This window comes from Camelina sativa, chromosome 1 (genome assembly GCF_000633955.1).
Source record: "Camelina sativa cultivar DH55 chromosome 1, Cs, whole genome shotgun sequence".
NCBI classification, from domain to species: Eukaryota; Viridiplantae; Streptophyta; class Magnoliopsida; order Brassicales; family Brassicaceae; genus Camelina; species Camelina sativa.
Window position 1 is genome coordinate 22,707,378 of NC_025685.1, and position 17,809 is coordinate 22,725,186.

Below are 17,809 nucleotides of genomic sequence, written 5' to 3' on the forward strand. Positions count from 1 at the left end.
AATACCCGAATTGCTGTTGTAGCTAAACCTTCAAACTAGAACAGTCGACAACAGAGGAAGCTATTTCCAATATGAGGTTGGCGTCTTGGGGATGACTAGTGACCACTTTATTACACATATGCATTTTGTATTGTTTTATTAAATTGTAAAAATTAACAGAAGAATGTATATTAAATGATGAAATAATTTTATTTATAGTAGTACAAAACAATTAAATGAACTAGGTAACAAGCTAGCTAGATCGTTTCAAAAACAAAGTGCAAAGTAAACCTAGCGCAAACATGATTGGCCAAACTGAGAATTTGATGGGAGTATCATGATCTCTACGTGTGATATATGAATAGTTAACGGCAGTGATAGTCGTTTGGCTTAAGGCGCAAACCAATCCAATCATCTCTGGAAAGCTACCAAATCTGTTTGATCTTTGAGTCGGATAGTGAAACCAAGGAATGGGCCCAAGTCCACTTCCACACAACTCTCTCAACTCTGCCTTTGTGTAAGAGATCGACGAGACAAAGTAGACAAGACAACAATGACATTAACATTGCAGCCAACGTGTAGAAAGGTTTATGAGTAGAAGAGATCTGGTCAAAAACAGAGGAAGGTATTTCCAACATAAGGTTGATGATAACTAGAGACCACTCAATTATAACCTGTTTAAAAAAATAAAACAAAAAAGTTTCCTTTTAATCATTTCGCCAACAAAGTTGTGAGCTGCAAAGTGTTAAAGACTTTTTTAAAAAATATCTTAAAAGACCTTCGTTCGTGAGGCTCTTAGCAGTTTGTTCTCGATGTCCCGAGCTATTTCATTCACCAACATCATCTCATCTCTGGGAAAGAATCAAAAAATTAAGCAAACTTGTGAAGAAAAAAAAAATGAACGTATAGTATATGACATATATGTAAGTAAGAAGAATAATGTTAGCCTTTAATTTGAACAAATCTGGTTGCTCAAGCCTGACTCATTTGAGTTTTCAGAAGATATATTCTCAAATTTACTTAGTAATATCCTCCAAAAATATTGAAAACTACAAACAAAAGCGCCCTTACTTTTCTAAAACTCTAGGGCACCAAAATTTCTTGTGAAAGATAAACGACTTCTTTACTGTTAAAAACTTAATTGGTAAAATTCAGTCTCGTTACTTTTTCCAATTTGAATCTCTATATCTTCCAATGAACACATATAGCATCGTTATTTTTGTAGTAGCTCATTAACTATGGTTACTGTAATCGAAAATATGAGTTGCAGTTATACCTCAAGTGTGCAGTACTCCACCCGGGGAAGTTAATGGCTTCTTCAAAACCATCTTTCCATTCTTGAAGCTTTTCGGCTTTATCACGTCGCTTAGCAAAGGCATCTCCAAAGCTTCCTGTCTGATTTTCAACGTCGAGAGGATCAACATGGTAAAGGACAGGACACTTCATTTTCTCATCCAGGTACATCATTCGGATAATATCATCCATATATATTTTGGATTTTAAGATGGCTACAACTTCATCGAAACACCATTTTGAATCCCCAAAATTTTCGGAGATCACAATCACTGAAATTCTCGATACTTCGATTGCTTTTAACGACTCCTCATATCTCTCTTCAGCTGGTAGTTAGTCATATAAGAAGGTTTTGATCCGTTTCCTACGAAGACAGCCACATAGATGGCTTGTTGTCACGAGTGTCTTTACTCCTGAAACTTAATTATGAACACATCGTGTTTCATTTTAGGACGTGGATTCATCCTTTTCTTGTTCTTATCGCATCAGTCTGCCTTCTTCTGTAACCATCTTGAATTCTAATTATAACATTTTTCTTATTTTTAAATTTCTTTGCAGTCCCCTCTAGAAATGAGTATCTTTAGTTCTCTTTACTAACGTACAAAAATACACGACTTGACTCCTTTTTTCTATTGCAATTTGCAAACTTTCTTCGCACGTACGTAGCTTCTTGGCAGCTTCTGCATTTAATTAATATTCTGATTAAGACATGGATCTGTCTACATATATCGACAGCACCTTAAGCTGACTTTTCACGTGCCCCTAAAATCTTCCTACAAACTCTTCGAACATTCATGTCATGTTTTATTGGATTGAACTGAATTGAATAGTTTTTCTCGGAACTCGGAAGCACAGTACTCGATTATGTTTTGTACCACTTCAAATTTGTTGTTGTTGTAATCATACACGTCAGGAGACATTAATTCAAATATGTACTTAGTTTTATATCACATACTGAGAATGATCTATTCAAGTAGTTGAAGTCCGATCCGTTCAATCTTTTTCACTGTGTTCAAACTATGGCAAATAATAACCACAGAAGCTTAGAATTGCAAATTGGACTATATTAATTAGTAACCCACAACGTAAAAATAACGGAATTTTCAAATGAATATATCTATGAGGTGCTTCTGAAGAATGCAAACTAATGAATGGCTAATTTGGATGCAGATTAATAAAAGAAAAAAGGTTTTATATGATCAGAAAAAGAAAAAAAAAACTAAGCAGAGAGTGAAACAGTCAATGGAGAGAGATAAAGCAAACTCGAAAAGAAAAGAGACTGAAACAGCTGTTGTGCGTCTTGTCTTTCACATGTAAAGACCTTCCGGAACTCCTTCTTTCTTCTTGAACATAACCTTCTCCTTTGCCTTCTTGAAGTCCACATGCGTCACCTATAAACCAATAGACCAAATAGGTTAAAATCAAATTATTACAAAGATCTGCATAGATATATTAAGGGGTGAGAATCATCTTTACTTTCATTCGACGCTCTCTAAGAGCAAGCAGACCAGCTTCTGTGCATATCGCCTTTATATCAGCTCCTGAGAACTCGTCTTTCGTCATTACAAACTCTTCTAAGTTCACATCTTCAGCCAAAGTCATCTTTGATGTGTGTATCTAGTAATAGCATGCATTTAAAAACCAATCAGATCGTTCTACAAAAAAAAATTTAAAAAAAAAATGTTAACAATTGTGGTACCTGGAAGATACGTCTCCTTGTTTTGATATCTGGAAGAGGGAACTCGATTTTCCTGTCGATCCGGCCTGGTCTAAGAAGTGCCGGGTCTAGACTTTCGATTCTGTTTGTCGCGAGAATAACCTTAACATCTCCTCTTGAATCAAACCCATCAAGCTGGTTCAGTAGTTCCAACATGGTTCTTTGGATTTCACGTTCACCACCTGAGTTTGCATCATACCTGTTTCAACAACCATTTTCTATCACAGATTAGATACCATCTCTGAAGCAAAGTCCAGAATATTGTTATTATTTGATCAAGTCATACCGCTTAGTGCCAACGGCATCAATCTCGTCTATGAAAACAATAGAAGGTGAAAGGTCATCGGCAACCCTGAAAAGCTCCCTCACAAGCTTGGGACCATCTCCCAAATACTTCTGAATCAGTTCACTACCGACAACACGCAAGAAAGTAGCTGATGTAGAATTCGCCACTGCCTGAAAGAATACCAATAGATAATACTTGCTCATACCTCACAGTTCCGAAAGTAACAAGCATAAGGCAAATTAAAAGGAGACAACATGCTTGAGACATAGACAAAACAGAAAACGAAGATACTAGATCAATCCAAGTGACTCTGAAAATCTTCCTTTATGATCTAATATCTCAATTCTATGTGATCAAACCAAAGAAGCCAGGCCACTGTCCTGACTAATTTATCATTCTAGTGACGAGGAACTACAGCCTTGCTTAGTGAAGACTGATGAAAGACTGAATTGAGCAGTTAACAACTAGGAAGCTTACTGTAATTGATACACCATATAGGCTAAAAGACAAACCTTAGCAAGCAATGTCTTCCCAGTGCCTGGTTCACCATACAAGATCACACCCTTTGGTGGCTTAATTCCAATATCTTCATACAATTCGGGATGTGTTAAAGGTAGCTCAACAGCTTCCTTAATCTCCTGAATCTGAGCTTCTAAACCTCCAATGTCAGCATATGACTCCAGAGGAGCTTTCTCCACTTTCATCACAGACACCATTGGATCCACTTCATCCTGAAGAATCCCAACAACAGAGAGTACCTACCACAAAACGATACAAATGTTCACATAGACGAATTGGTTTAACGTTGCCATGGACAAGCATTGTCAAATCAGCTACTCTTCCGACTAATTCCCAAAAAAACGAAGCCCTAATAACTTCTCAATACCTTGTTATGCATCAAAATTGAGCAGCCAGGTTCAAGCTGATCCTTATCAACGAAAGACAAAATCCCAACGTAATACTCAGGACCAACAGAAGAAGAAACAATGGCATGATTCTCATCAATAAGCTCTTCTAGATTGCCAACACTCATAGGTGTACCACGAAGATCATCAACTTTAGATCTGTCTTCCTCAGCTTTCTCCTCCTGAGGTTTCAACCTCTCCTGATTCGCCACAAACTCTTCCTCCATAAGAAGATAGTCCTTGATTCGCTCCAGTTTAAGCAATCTAAGCTTACATTTGGTAGAAGGAGTCACCGTCGGCAACCTCGCCGCCGCTTCAGGTCCTTTCTGCCTCCGTTGCTTCCTCCCTACACGAGCAGGTGGTGCGGCTGGTTCGAACTTCTTCTCTTTCTTGTCACCACCATCTGGTTTCCGATCTCCTTGTCGATTCAATCCGCCGGACGGTCCTTGACCCATCGGAGTTTCTTCTTTCTCTCGTGCTTCGTCTCTCTGAGGTTTCTTGCTCTCGGAGAAACAAATCTTCAAATCTAAATCACAGAGGGGATAATTAAAAGGGCTTTTTATTTGGGCCTTTTTATGCTATAAGAAACTTAATGGGCTTATTAGTACCGCAAATTTTTATATATATTTTTAATTGCCAAATGTGTCATCTTTTTTTTTTTTTTTTTTTTTTTTTTGTTTAAAACCAAATGTGTCATCAGCTAATCAGCTTCACTAATTATGTTCTTTTAAAAAGGGTCATAACTTTGTTTTCTTTCAGTTCTTTAGGAATAAAAAGATCTTGTATGATTATTTAATTTCTTATGGATTTCAATTTTGTATCCGCTTCCATCAGTCTTGTGTACAATTAATGTAGGCATTGACTAATATCATAAAGATAAACCCACACTAATAATGCCACATGACAAATGGCAATACCGATTATAATAATTAGGGAATAGTATAAATTGTTTGGCTAATATATATACTTGAACTTGAGGAAACAAATTACACTGAGACATTTGTTGACTGAAGCAAATTAAAATGGTCTCTACACACAAATGCTTGTTTTTCACATTTCTTTGTCTTGCTCTTCTTTTTAATCAAGGTATTTCTTTTCTTTTCAACATGTCACTAATCAATAGTATTAGTTTTTGTGTTCTACTGTTTTGGTTTTTTTTGGATAACCAGTTCATAAGAAATTGATTGTCTTTGAACTCTTCTTTGTTATTTAAGGTCTTGCGACAAGAGAGATATTTTCTACAAAAAACAAGACTATGTTTGCGATGAAGGATGGCGATTCAGCCGATCCATGTGGAGAGATAACGAGCTGCGACCAAAAATGTTTCGACCAAGATTTCCCTAAAGGAGGATTGTGCTTAGCATCTACTGGTGATGCATCTACATTTCTCTGCCTTTGTAAAATTTAAATTTGTTTGCAACTTTCAACTTTTCTAATTATAATAAAATAAAAGTTATAAGAAACTTATTTTCATATTGGATACAGTCTTATTTAATTTCAGAGTCAGGAGAAAAAGACCATACAATAGTACTTAGATTATTTACTAACATTAATCTTTTTTCATAATACAGTATAGGCTAATAGACACCAAAATATTCGACTACATCACATTGCTCTCATGGTATAGACGAATTACGGTGGCATGAATGATTGCTAACAACTTATTTTGCCTAGTGGCATACAGCTTGTGTATGTTTTACTAATTATCTCAGTCATAAACAGCAAGCTTCTGATACTCATCACCTTTGATGGCTAACCCCATGACATCTTCAGGATTCACGATCCCACCTTCTTCAAGAAACAGAGTCAGTAGATTCTTGGAAAACCCGCTAACCAAAGCCACTCCTTTCTTCTTAGCCGCCACTGGTGTAGCCGACGAGTCCCTCAGGTTCCAAAACACTATTTCCGGAACCTTCTCAAAACCCTTCTCTTTATACTTCCTCTGAACCACCTCATAATCCGTCTCCACTTCTTCTTGGACCGTTCCTTGGATTTTTTCAACCGTTCCTCATATCTACTTTCGTAGTCACTCTCGTCACTCTCATAAGCAGTCTGGTAGTCGCTCCCGGAGTAACTTTTGGAGTCACTCACCTCCCATTCCCAATGGTAGTTTCTTGTCGCACTATCGAACTCCATGTCGCTGAACACAAAGATCCGCTTGATCATCTCATCGTCGGTTAGGTTATTCTCGACTGCAACATCTAGAATACGATCAAACACCTTCTGTAAATCCGTGTTCCCTCCCCATTCCATTCGTCTGATAAAGCCAGTCTTTTCTCTCAGACTCGAACCTGTTACTAGATGCAGCTCCGGGTTCTGACTAAAAGTGATAACTTTCCCTTTCCACGGCTCTTCGTTAAGTTCCGAAACCAACAACCCTAGCGCCACACAAACCTCCATAGGTGTACCCGACATGCTTCCAGAGACATCACAAACCGCCAAAGAACTCTTCATCTTCCCCTTCTTGGCAACATCATCAACCATTCTCTCCCACTGAAGCTCTGCTACTTCCGCCCCGACTTCACCATCCTCCAGCTGGCTGATGATCTGATGAGGAAGCAACGCGCCAGCCGCAATGTTCTTCTTCCCGGATTTCACATCCCCCAAAAACTCTGAAAACCTCGCCAAATCATGTTCCACAAAGTGCGTTCTGTAATTCTTCATAGCCACAGAAGCAACTCTGTTGTACTTCAACAAGTTCCATTCTCTTGCACTCATGGACAACTCAGGCAACTCAAGAGCTTTATGCAACGGCACAAGAACTTGTTTCCTCAGCCTATCTCTAATCCTATACGCATAATGTGCTTCTTCGATTCCTTGATCATACTCACCCCTAGAAAACATCCTTCTAGCGATAGCCTCACATATCAGAGTAGCCTTGTCATAAGAAGAATCAACCGAAGGACACCACTTGGAAGCTAACCCAATCTTATTCAGCTGATTCGAATTCAAACACTCCAAATCCGATTTCAGCACATCCGCAAACAAATCCGCAGTTCGATCAAAGAGTAATCTGTAACTAGCATCAGAGTTATACCTCTCTAGCGCCTTTTTAGCATTTTCCAACTCTCTCTGTTTCCGTAAAGCCCTAGCCTTGATCTTATCCACAGGACCACCAATCTCCTCCGCGGTTTCCAGAATCCGATCTTCAAGTTCACCGGAGATATCAGACCTTTGCTCAATCGTCCCTTTGAATCTCCTCTGAACCCTCTTCCTCCAAACCCGCTTTCTCCCTCTCCCCATCTGTTGATCACCTTCCAAGATCCGATAGAGAATCTCAGGAAAATCTTTGAAATACCCAAAATCAACAAGAGAAGGGAGATTCAAAGCTAGGGTTTTTGGGTGATTCTTGTAAAGCCAAAGCGCAGCAGTGTAAAACCCTTCTTTATCTGATTTTCCGGTTCCTCTGACACCTCTGAGGTTGCAGACGAGCTTCAACGTAGTCAAGGGATCGTGAGTCCAAGAAGCCTCAAGCCTTTGGATCAGATCACCGGGACATGTGTCGGGGACGATGTGGAAGAAGAAATCAAGACATGGGCTCCCGGAAGAGAGAAACGTCGGGGAAAAGTTTCCGGTTAGACCCATCGGTGGTTCTTCGAGGTTTAAACCGGCGGTTTGGGATATCAAACCATGGGAATCGGAAACAGGGGTTTCCAATGAATTGACGGTGACTGGGTTGGCAGTTTGTAGATCGCCGGCGACGGAAGGTGGGCCAAGAAGGATTGAAGTAGAAGAAGCCATTGTAAGAGAGAATTTGTTATTGTGGCGGTGATGGTCTCAAGAGTTATATCTTAGGGTTTTCTACTCTGACGCTTATTATATAATGAGATTAGCTTGGGGAGCACGTTGGAGTCATCATGGTATATCATTATATTTATCAATATATTATCAATTTGGACAAGTGTAACCAAATCACTTTTGACTCCTTAACAAAATAGGAAAACTAATAAAAAGTTTCATATATTAATGTACAAATAAAAATTTATTTTCCATTTACTAAAATTAATGATTTAACTATTAGTATTTTCTTTAAATTAAAATTAAAACTAACAAAAAATATAATAAAGTATACACATGCTGACTTGCGTGAGTATTGGTCAATTAAATTTCAATATGTATCCAAACTACTTAATTCATTTAGCATGAAAATTGTTCAATAAACAATGTATAATTTTAACCAAAAACAATGTATATATGTTGAAGTTTGTAATAACAAAATAAGTAAGTGATTTAAAGGGTAATTAATTTATATGAATGATTTTTTGATTTTTTGACGAAAATTTTAGTATATTTATAAATCTCAATGTATTTAAAATTAGTTTGGCATGACGTAAAACTTTTACTTATTACTTTATTAGATAATAACAAATGTATTTTTTTTTAAAACAATGCCATATATTTCCATATATGGGGGAAAATTCCATTTATTGCATTCGGCTAATTATGTTTTGTTATATTTTTAATTAAAATACATTTGTTGCTTATTGGTGAATTATTCAAATATAACTAGTAAAATTTACAATACCATTGTTAATAACAATTATTATTTTTTACTTAATCTTTAATCTTTTTGAACTTTCATTCGTTTCTCCTTACTAAAATAATTTGTTGTTAGTATTAATTTTTAATAGTATGAACTAAAATATATAAATTTTATTACAATAGTGTATGACTAATCATGGAGAGAACCTTTTGAATAAAAAGAAATTATATCACGATAGTGTATGACTAACCATGGAGAGAACCTCGGTTCTGTCATTCTTCCTTATAGAGAGAACCTTGCGTCCAACCTCCTCCACCATGGAGAGAACCTTCGCTCCGCCTTTCTCTATTGGGAAGATAACCTTGCATCCAACTTCCCCCACCTTCCTCCATTGGAGAGATAACCTTGCATCCAACCTCCCCCACCTTCCTCCCTTAGGGAGATAACCTTGCGTCCAACCTCCTCTACCATAGAGAGAACCTCGGCTCTGTCCTCCTCCTGTGTGGAGAGAATATGTTCACGTCTTTTAGCTATCTCAAAGTGGCTTACTCCAACAACCAATGAAACAAAAGACCTTTTTCCAACGTCACGAAATCTTTTGATAGTAACTAATGTTAAATTTCCAATGTATTTCATGGAAGTTTATTGACACACCATGATGTAGTTTCTGTCTTCAAGCTCCTATGGATCTATCAACAACGATTTATGTTTTTCCAATATATATATGTTTGTTGTAGGCTTGTGTTTGATTGGCTATTTTATCCAACTATTAGGATCTATCAACCATGACCTTCTCCTCTTTATCTTCTTTTGAGATTGAACAAAGGGTAACAATTATCTTTGCACAAAAAAAAGGTCTATGACCAATCAATCAAGGTTGAGAAATTAGAAAAAAATTAATTTGACATAATAATAAAATAATAGAAAATTATAAGCACTGTAATATATAAAACCTAAAGTAATTCAAAGATGAAAATATAAATTAAATAAAACAATCTAAAACTATTACAATAAAATTTAAAATACAGTATTAGAAAAAGAAGATGCATAAATTCATCTTCCATTTTTTTTGGGGTCAACATATTAATATTACCTATTCCAAACTGAAAAAGTAGAAAGTAGGAGTATATGTTGGTTTAAAAAAAATAAGGAAAATTTGTTTTCCCATTAAAAAAGTTTGACTAATAGAACAAAGTTGAAAGCAGTATTTTTGAATAAATTATTCTGTTTGATGAATAATATGAGACGGTCTATGTTTATATAGAAGTGAGTATTAACATTTTTTAGAATTAATAATTGTCTGTATATTTTCTTTAATTCCTTTTCTATTTTATGAGAAAATTTATTCCAATGAGCTCATTGTTTTTTTAAAAATTTCTTGTTTCCCATTTTCTTGTAAGATGTACTATCGTTCGACGATAAGAGCGCTTTCTGTTTAGTTGATCTAGTGTTATATAATCTCTGTTGTTATCTTTGCATTTGTGTATTCATCAATTTTGTTTTGCTACCTGTCGTGCAAATTGATAGAAATAATAATAACACCGTGAGAAATTTGTTAATCCCAAAACCTTAGTTATTATGCATAAAAAACTTTGTTGACACTTCAAAGTCAAAGATTACGTAGTATACATTATGAAATTGAGAAACGGAACAAAATTCGAAGAAACGACGACGAAAACACGTGGTAATATCTAGGAATCTTTTTATATAGTTGCTTTGATTAGACAACAAACAAATTGCCTTCGAGACTTGTTCAAGAACAATGATGTGTCAAACAAAAAGTTAATAAAAAAGAAAAAAAATAAAATTTTACTAAGAAAAACAAAGCTAGTTGAATGATGTTCATATAATTTACCCTGTTTTCCCTTAGTATTTTCACTTCTTTTGCATCATTTACCATCTAGGTTGGCCCTTTTTGCATAGCTTTAGGACTGTTTATGCATTAGTGTATAGTTGCATTGCATTTGCATATTTTTCTTGCATAAACAAGTGATTTTGGAGCCTAAGAAGCATGGAATGAATGCTAAAGAAGATATGAGCTAAGAAGAGAAGAAAACAAGGGAGTTAGAGCTGGAGAATCAAGGTCCGGAAGTCAACTCGACCGAGTGCATAGAGGGACTCGACCGGATGGAAGAAGCAGAAGAAAAGCCAACTCGACCGAGCACCTGGTCGAATTGACCGAGCCGCCCTTCTATTTTGTCTTTTAGCATTTTTAGGGCTTCCACTCCTTTTTCTATATAAAGCCTTGTACCATGCAGCCACCAAAGAGTCCAACTTTTTAGAATTCCATAAACCTAGTATTTACCCTTTTGGGAATTTATGCTTTTTACTTTTTTATTTCCTTAGATCTTTTTCTTTTTCTTTTGAGGAAGAACAAATAATTCTTTGATATTTGTTGGTTCCATAACTTTCAAAATATTAAGAATTCGAGTTTGATTCCTTCTTCAATATTGTAGATCTCTGTTTTATCTATCTAATCATGCAAGTTTCATCATTTTCTGGGTTTATAATTTCGTTGTTCATCATGTGTGATTGTGAGTAGTTTGCTTAGCTATTAGGGATGGTTTAGGCTGGATGATGGTTGTGGTTGTTTGATCTGGTCAAGCTTGATTGTTTTAGATCTCTTCTAAGCTAGATATTCTCTATGCTGATCCTATAACCGAGAGGGTAGGGTTTGATCTTAAGCTTCTTAGCATCATACCAATGTCTAGGTTGCTAGATAAGGCTAGATCCAGAGATTATCATTGAGCATGCTAAGAGATTAGATGCTTTGTTTGATTTTTGACATGAATGATCTGTTGTTTAAAGCTTGCTTTTATATGTTCTTTGCTATGTGAGAACTAGCCTAGATCTGTATAAGTCTGATTGTTTTTGCCATGAGAGTGGATTAACATGTTATATGAGATCATTGTCTAGAGATTAGCTCATGTTGATTGAGATTTGTTGATCAAGTTAGATAACCACAATCCAAAGTCCAGCCCATGAATCCATCCCTAAGACCTTGCTTTTCTATCGATTTCCCAGTTTAAATCCTGTTGTTTGTTTGCTGTTTGATTCGTTTTTGTATTGCTCTGTTTTATTTGTTCTGCTCTGTTTTCCCGATTTCACCAACTCGACCTAGTACTCGATCGAGTGCTTGCTCGAGCTCAACCCAGAGTTTCTTATTTTTGCTTTGCATTTGTCCTGTCTCATTTCCTGTTTCATTCTAGTCTTATTCCTGTTGCATTCATTTAGTTTATGTTCATCTTGTTCATCATTTGTCTTGCATTAGTTCATTAGTAGTCTAACATCTCTACTTTGTTTCTGTTTAGTCTTATCATCTTAATCATTCTGTTCATTTGCATTTAGTATCTTGTCCTTTCAGCATTTACATTATGCATTTTGCTTTTGTCATTAGGATCTTAGTTTCAAATCATCTTTATAATTGGCTCAACTTAGATAAATGTGCATGTTCTAATTGCTTGCAACCCACTCAGATTTGGATCGACACCTCTTATACTGCAACATCATAAGAGGAATTGAAACCCTCTGCCTTGCATTCCATCCATTCATCTTTTATTCACCATCCATCATCATTCCACAACACCACTTAAAATTTTGTGTTTCAATTTGGCGTCGTTGCCACTTTTGAGTGTTTGTTTGTGACATTTAGAATCCACATAGGTCTAAGATTGAGTTCTGTATCTGTTTTGATCACTACTGATCAAGATTCTTCCTCTGCTTGGTTGTTTTGAATCTCAGGTACCAACTCGACCCCCACTCGACCGAGTGTTTGATCGAGTACCTGATCGAGTCATACGCCGGATCCAAATAGACTTCTCATCTTAGTCGACTCGACCATCCACTCGAGCCTGTGCTCGACCGAGTGCATGTCCGAGTCTTTACTCGAGTCTGTTGATGCAAACAAGATCCAAGGGTCATCAGAATCTTCAAAGGCTCCTTGACCACATCAACATGCCACCAAGAGATTTGAGACAACAGAGAACAAGAATCCTTCAAGAACAAGAACAACAGTTGCTAATGGAGCAACAAGCTAATGATGTTCAAAGGCCAAGGAACATTGGTGCTGGAGATGCACCCAACACACAACCAAAGAGCTGGTATTGTTCCTCCTTCAGTTGCTAACAACAACTTTGAGATCAAAAGTGGTTTGATCTCTATGATTCAAGCAAACAAGTTCCATGGTTTGCCAATGGAAGATCCCCTAGACCACCTTGATGAGTTTGATAGGATATGTGGTCTCACCAAGATCAATGGTGTGAGTGAGAGGATGGCTTCAAGCTTAGGTTGTTTCCTTTCTCACTTGGAGACAAGGCTCATCTATGGGAGAAGACACTTCCAACTGGAGCAATCACCACATGGGATGCTTGCAAGAATGCCTTCCTAGCCAAGTTCTTTTCCAATGCTAGAACTGCAAGGTTAAGGAATGAGATTTATGGTTTTGTTCAAAGAAACAATGAAAGCTTTTGTGAAGCATGGGAAAGATTCAAGAGCTTCCAGACTCAATGCCCTCACCATGGCTTTAGTAATGAGTCTCTGCTAAGCACCTTGTATAGAGGAGTCCTACCTAAGATAAGGATGCTTCTTGACACAGCCTCCAATGGCAATTTTCTCAACAAGAATGTGGAAGAAAGCTGGGAGTTGGTAGAGAATATGGCCCAATCAGATGGCAACTACAATGAAGACTATGACAGAACAGTAAGGTTTGCATCCAATGATCAAGAGGAGAGATACAAGAAGGAATTGAAAGTTGTCAATGAGAAGTTGGACAAGCTTCTCCTTAGCCAACAAAAAGTCATTCACTTCATTGGTGAAGATGACACTCAAGCTCAAGATGGGGAGAAAGAGTATGATGAGCTATGTTATATGCAAAACCAAGGAGGCTTCAAGGGTTACAACCAAGGAGTCAAGAATAACAACCTCTCCTATAGAAGCAACAATGTAGCCAATCCCCAAGATCAAGTCTATCCACCTCAACAGCCACAACAGCAAACCAACTATGCCCCCAAGCAGCAACATCAAGGTTTCCAGCCTCCATTGTGTCCCCCTCCAGGGTTTCAGACCTCACAAGGCCAAGAACCAGATTTGAGAGCTATGATGCAACAAATGTTGCTTGGGTAAGCCAATTGGCAGACTGAGGATGCAAAGAAATTTGCTGAACTTAACCAGAAGCTGACTTCTCAGTACAATGATCTAAACATCAAGTTTGAAAGTCTCAACTCAAGAGTGAAGTATATGGAGAGTAATCTTGCCTCTACTTCAGCTCCTAAGCCTAACCAACTCCCTGGAAAAGCTGTTCAAAACCCAAGGGAGTTTGCTGCAAAAGCCATCCTTATACATGAGAAAGATGTCACTGAGGACAGTGAAGTTCAAGCTGGGGAGGATTGGTCATTTCTTGAAGCTCAGAGTGAAGATTGTGCAAAGCAGACTGAATCCGGTAATGCACTCGACCATGTGCTCGAGCCAGCACTCGACCGAGTGCCTAGTCGAGTGGTCGATCGAGCTGAAGGCATTGAAGCTGTCAAGCCTGCTAAGTACATTCCTCCTGCTTACAAACCGCCTCTACCATTCCCAGGACGTTTCAAGGCACAAAAGATAAAGGAACTAAGAGAAATCATTGAGAAAAAAGAAAAGATGGCTTTGCAACAAAAGGAAGTGAAAGCTTTGAAGGAAGAGGTTGTGATTGAGAAGAAGGAAGTGATGGCCATACAAGAGGTCATCATTGCTTACCAAGAAGAAGAGAGAGGACCTGCTTTGGAACAATATGCTCCTTATCCTCTCTATCAAGATTTTTTACTTGAGATGTCAAAGAAGAAGACTCATGACCAAGACATGAAGGATTTGAGAGATATTGGGAAGGCTATTATCCCAACCAAGCTTGAAGATCCAGGCTCATTTAACATACCTTGTTCCGTCAGATACATGCACTTCAACAAGTGCCTATGTGACTTAGGAGCTTCAGTGAGCTTGATGCCATACTCAGTGGTTGAGAAGTTAGGGTATGAAGATTTTAAAGCCAGCAACTTCTATATCAGTCTAGCAGATGGGTCCAAGAGGGATGTGGTTGGAGTGATTGAAAACTTCCCAGTCAAGATAGGAGAAGCAATGATCCCAACTGATTTTGCAATCATGAGCATGGAACATGAGCCTGAAGACCCTCTTATCTTGGGAAGGCCATTTTTAGCCACAGCTGGGGCTGTAATTGATGTTAAGATGGGGACTATCAAGCTCCACCTGACTGAAGACTTCACTATGAAGTTTGACATCAACAACCCAACTAATCTGCCTTCCATCAATGATCCACCCTACACTATCAAAAGAAAAGGGGATCATGAGGTCTCAAGTGAGGAAGCACCTTCAAAGGCTAAGTTCTCCCTTCAAGAAGAATCAGTGGAAAATCTCAAGAATTCTGTTCAAGAATTGACTGATTTGGTAAAGGATCTCCAAGTCAAGCTAAACAAGAGGTCTTTGAAGAAAGCAAGACCAAGGCTCAAGATCAAGAAGAAACAAGGTTTGGGTGTAAAGGGGGAAGTGATCAAGGATCAGATTCACAGTGATCAAGAGGTGCCAGGTAGGATTTCATCACCTCCTTGGTATCTAAACCAAACCTGAAAAGGCATCAAAATTCAAGCTTAGTGACTTTAAACAAGCTCACTAGGGAGGAAGTCCCTAAGGTATCCTTGTAAATATGCTTAATTTACTTTGTAGTTTTGATTTCTTTTCTTTTATGTTTGTGTTGGACAGGCTTTTCAATGAAAGTGTAGATGGGTTTGGAGAAGTTTGGACTTGTGGAAGAAGACTCGCAAGCCCACTCGACCGGCCCACGAAAGGTACTCGACCGAGTTGTGAAGAAACTAAGGTCCACTCGATTCCCATTTCTCTTGAATGATCGAGTAGGGGGGAAAAGAAGAAAAAAATTTGAAATTCAAACTTTGGTCAAGGAGCTCGACCACGTGCAGTCGAGTGGTGGGGTCGAGTGGCAGCAAAAAGCAAGTCAAAGATTCCTCATTCAAATTTGAATGATATGGACGCTCCACCCTTGTCTCCTTGTCCCCTTAGCTTCTTTATATAGAGCTAGACTCGATCCTAATCTTCTCACACTCTTTCATTTGGCTTAAAACAATCAAATTCTTGCTTAAAAATCTCTCTCAAGTTCATGTTTTTGCTCAAAGCTTTGTTCTTTTGGTTTTTGGGTTACTAACCTATTGACTTTGAGTTTTGAGTTTATTCTTTTCAAGTTCCCTTCAAAATGTCTTCAAGGTCTACAAGAGCATCCCAACAAGCTGCTGATCGCTCCCTAGATCGACGTGATGCCAAGCTTGCATCAAGAAAGGAAGCTGGAGGAAGTACTCGACCAACTACTTGAGCAACCACTCGACCGGGTGATGGTTCGAGTGGTGTGCCGAGTTCAAGACATCAGTCAGCTGAGGAAGATCCCGAGAGAACTGAGAGTGAAGAAGAGAGGGAGACAACTCTTAGGAAGATCATGAGGAGAAACAAAGCCAAAGGCAAGAGGCCAGCAGTTGAAGCTCCACAAGAGGAGGTTGAAAATGAGAGTGAGGAAGAAGATAAAGAAGAAGAGGAAATGGCTGAAGGAGAAGAAGAATCTTGTGGCTTAACACCAAAACAACTTTATGAGGTATTCATGAGGATGCAGTTCCTGGGGACTAGATACCCACACAAGGAAACCATGGAAAGGTTGGGTATTGATCAAGATGTGGAATTTCTTTTTGAGAAGTGCAACCTAAGCAAATTCATGGGGTTGTGTATGGAATGCTACAAAGAAGAAAACTGTGAGTTTCTAGCCACTATTAAGATGCACTGCTACTTAAGGAAGGAAAGAGAGTTTGGGCCTGGTCATATTGACTTCGCTATCAAGGGAAAGAAGTATGAGCTTTCATTAAGGAAGATAGCCAATGTCTTCGGTTTTGAAGAAGGTAGTGAGAGGAGCATGGTTATACCAAGAGAAGAGCTCTTTGCTATTTGGGAGATAGCAACATTTACTCATCCTCCAATTCCAAAAGCTCAAGCATAAGGAGCCCAGTCCTAAGGTACTTCCACAAGGCCTTAGCAAACACCTTCTTTGCTAGGAAGGAGACTGGAAATGTGAATGAGGGTGAGCTCAAGATGATTGATCTGGCACTCAATGGAATTATCCTTCAAGCAAGGGATGGAACCATCATCCTTGGAAGTAGTGTGGGGACTGATCTTGCTATGGTCCTCATTGACCAAATGATGTATTATAGGAGCATGGTGAGCAAGTTGCACAAGAAAGGATCAATGGGAGCCCTAACCATTGGAGGCATCATCACTCCAATACTACTAGCTGCTAAGGTGCCACTTAGAGGAAAGAAGGTCATGCCAAGATGGATTGATTCCAACTATCTCACCTCTACCCTAATACTAGCCAAGGAGATGCATCAAGGAAATCACCTTTTCAATTTTGAGCTTCCAACAGTTGGGAAAAGACAGCTTGTCCTCCCTAATCAAGAGCTCACCACCATACAAGAAGGAGCAAACATTGACTTTTGGCCAGCTGATGAGTTCTTGTTTGATGGGACAGCTCAAGTTAGAGTTGATGAAGCTGGAGATGTAGAAATGGCTTATGGGGAAGAGCAATTCTACTTTGAAGAATATGAGCCAACCCCTAGAGATAGTAGAGGAGTGAGGGAAACTAGCAAGAGGCTGACACTTCTACAAAAATGGAGCAAGTGGCATGGGAATAAATTTGACAAGCTAAAGAAGAAGGTGGGAAAAATGACTAAGTCCATCAAGGGCTTAAAGAGGGAGATTGCTGAACTGAAGAGTGCAAACTCATCACCAAGACATTCTAGCCCTTTGAGGAGGTGTAGCTCAACTAGAGCACTTTCAAGAGCTGAAAACCCTGTGGAACCAGCTAGAGCTTCAATGAATGAGCCAATTCAGAGGAGGAGAAGATCAAGTCGCCAAGAACAACAATCTTCGAGGCACTCGACCGGGTCACTCGAGTAGTCGAGTGCCTCGAGCAGTCACTCGACCGAGTACCCCCGATGTACTCGACCGAGTCCTTACCTAGAACTCCCTATGGCTTCCCAGGTCCAACAGCTTATCCAGGATATCCAGGTTACCCTCCCTTCCCACCCCAATACTTCATGGATCCAGCACTC

The 17,809-nt window shown here is 38.6% G+C and overlaps 1 protein-coding gene, 1 long non-coding RNA gene and 2 pseudogenes across 2 annotated transcripts; 1 reads left to right on the forward strand and 3 right to left on the reverse strand.

The window, feature by feature from the left end:
• LOC104702097 lies at positions 102–1,802 on the reverse strand (annotated as a pseudogene).
• On the reverse strand, positions 2,421–4,704 carry LOC104702106 (26S proteasome regulatory subunit 4 homolog B). The gene is made up of 6 exons (XM_010417934.2): positions 4,162–4,704; positions 3,788–4,033; positions 3,276–3,445; positions 2,972–3,188; positions 2,749–2,889; positions 2,421–2,663 (listed from the first exon to the last, which is right to left on the reverse strand). The coding sequence occupies exons 1-6, from the start codon at positions 4,633–4,635 to the stop codon at positions 2,580–2,582; spliced, it is 1,332 nt and encodes a 443-aa protein (XP_010416236.1). The 5' UTR covers positions 4,636–4,704; the 3' UTR covers positions 2,421–2,579.
• On the forward strand, positions 5,178–5,647 carry LOC104702117. The gene is made up of 2 exons (XR_753932.1): positions 5,178–5,266; positions 5,395–5,647. It is a non-coding gene; the product is annotated as an uncharacterized LOC104702117 (long non-coding RNA).
• LOC104702123 lies at positions 5,648–7,949 on the reverse strand (annotated as a pseudogene).

Coding starts and splice junctions, on each gene's coding strand:
- LOC104702106 (XM_010417934.2), bottom strand. CDS start 4,635: ATGGGTCAAGGACCGTCCGGCGGATTGAATCGACAAGGAGATCGGAAA. Junction 3,189..3,275: donor GATGCCGTTGGCACTAAGCG/GTATGACTTGAT, acceptor TTGTTGAAACAG/GTATGATGCAAACTCAGGTG. Junction 2,890..2,971: donor CAAGGAGACGTATCTTCCAG/GTACCACAATTG, acceptor TGCTATTACTAG/ATACACACATCAAAGATGAC.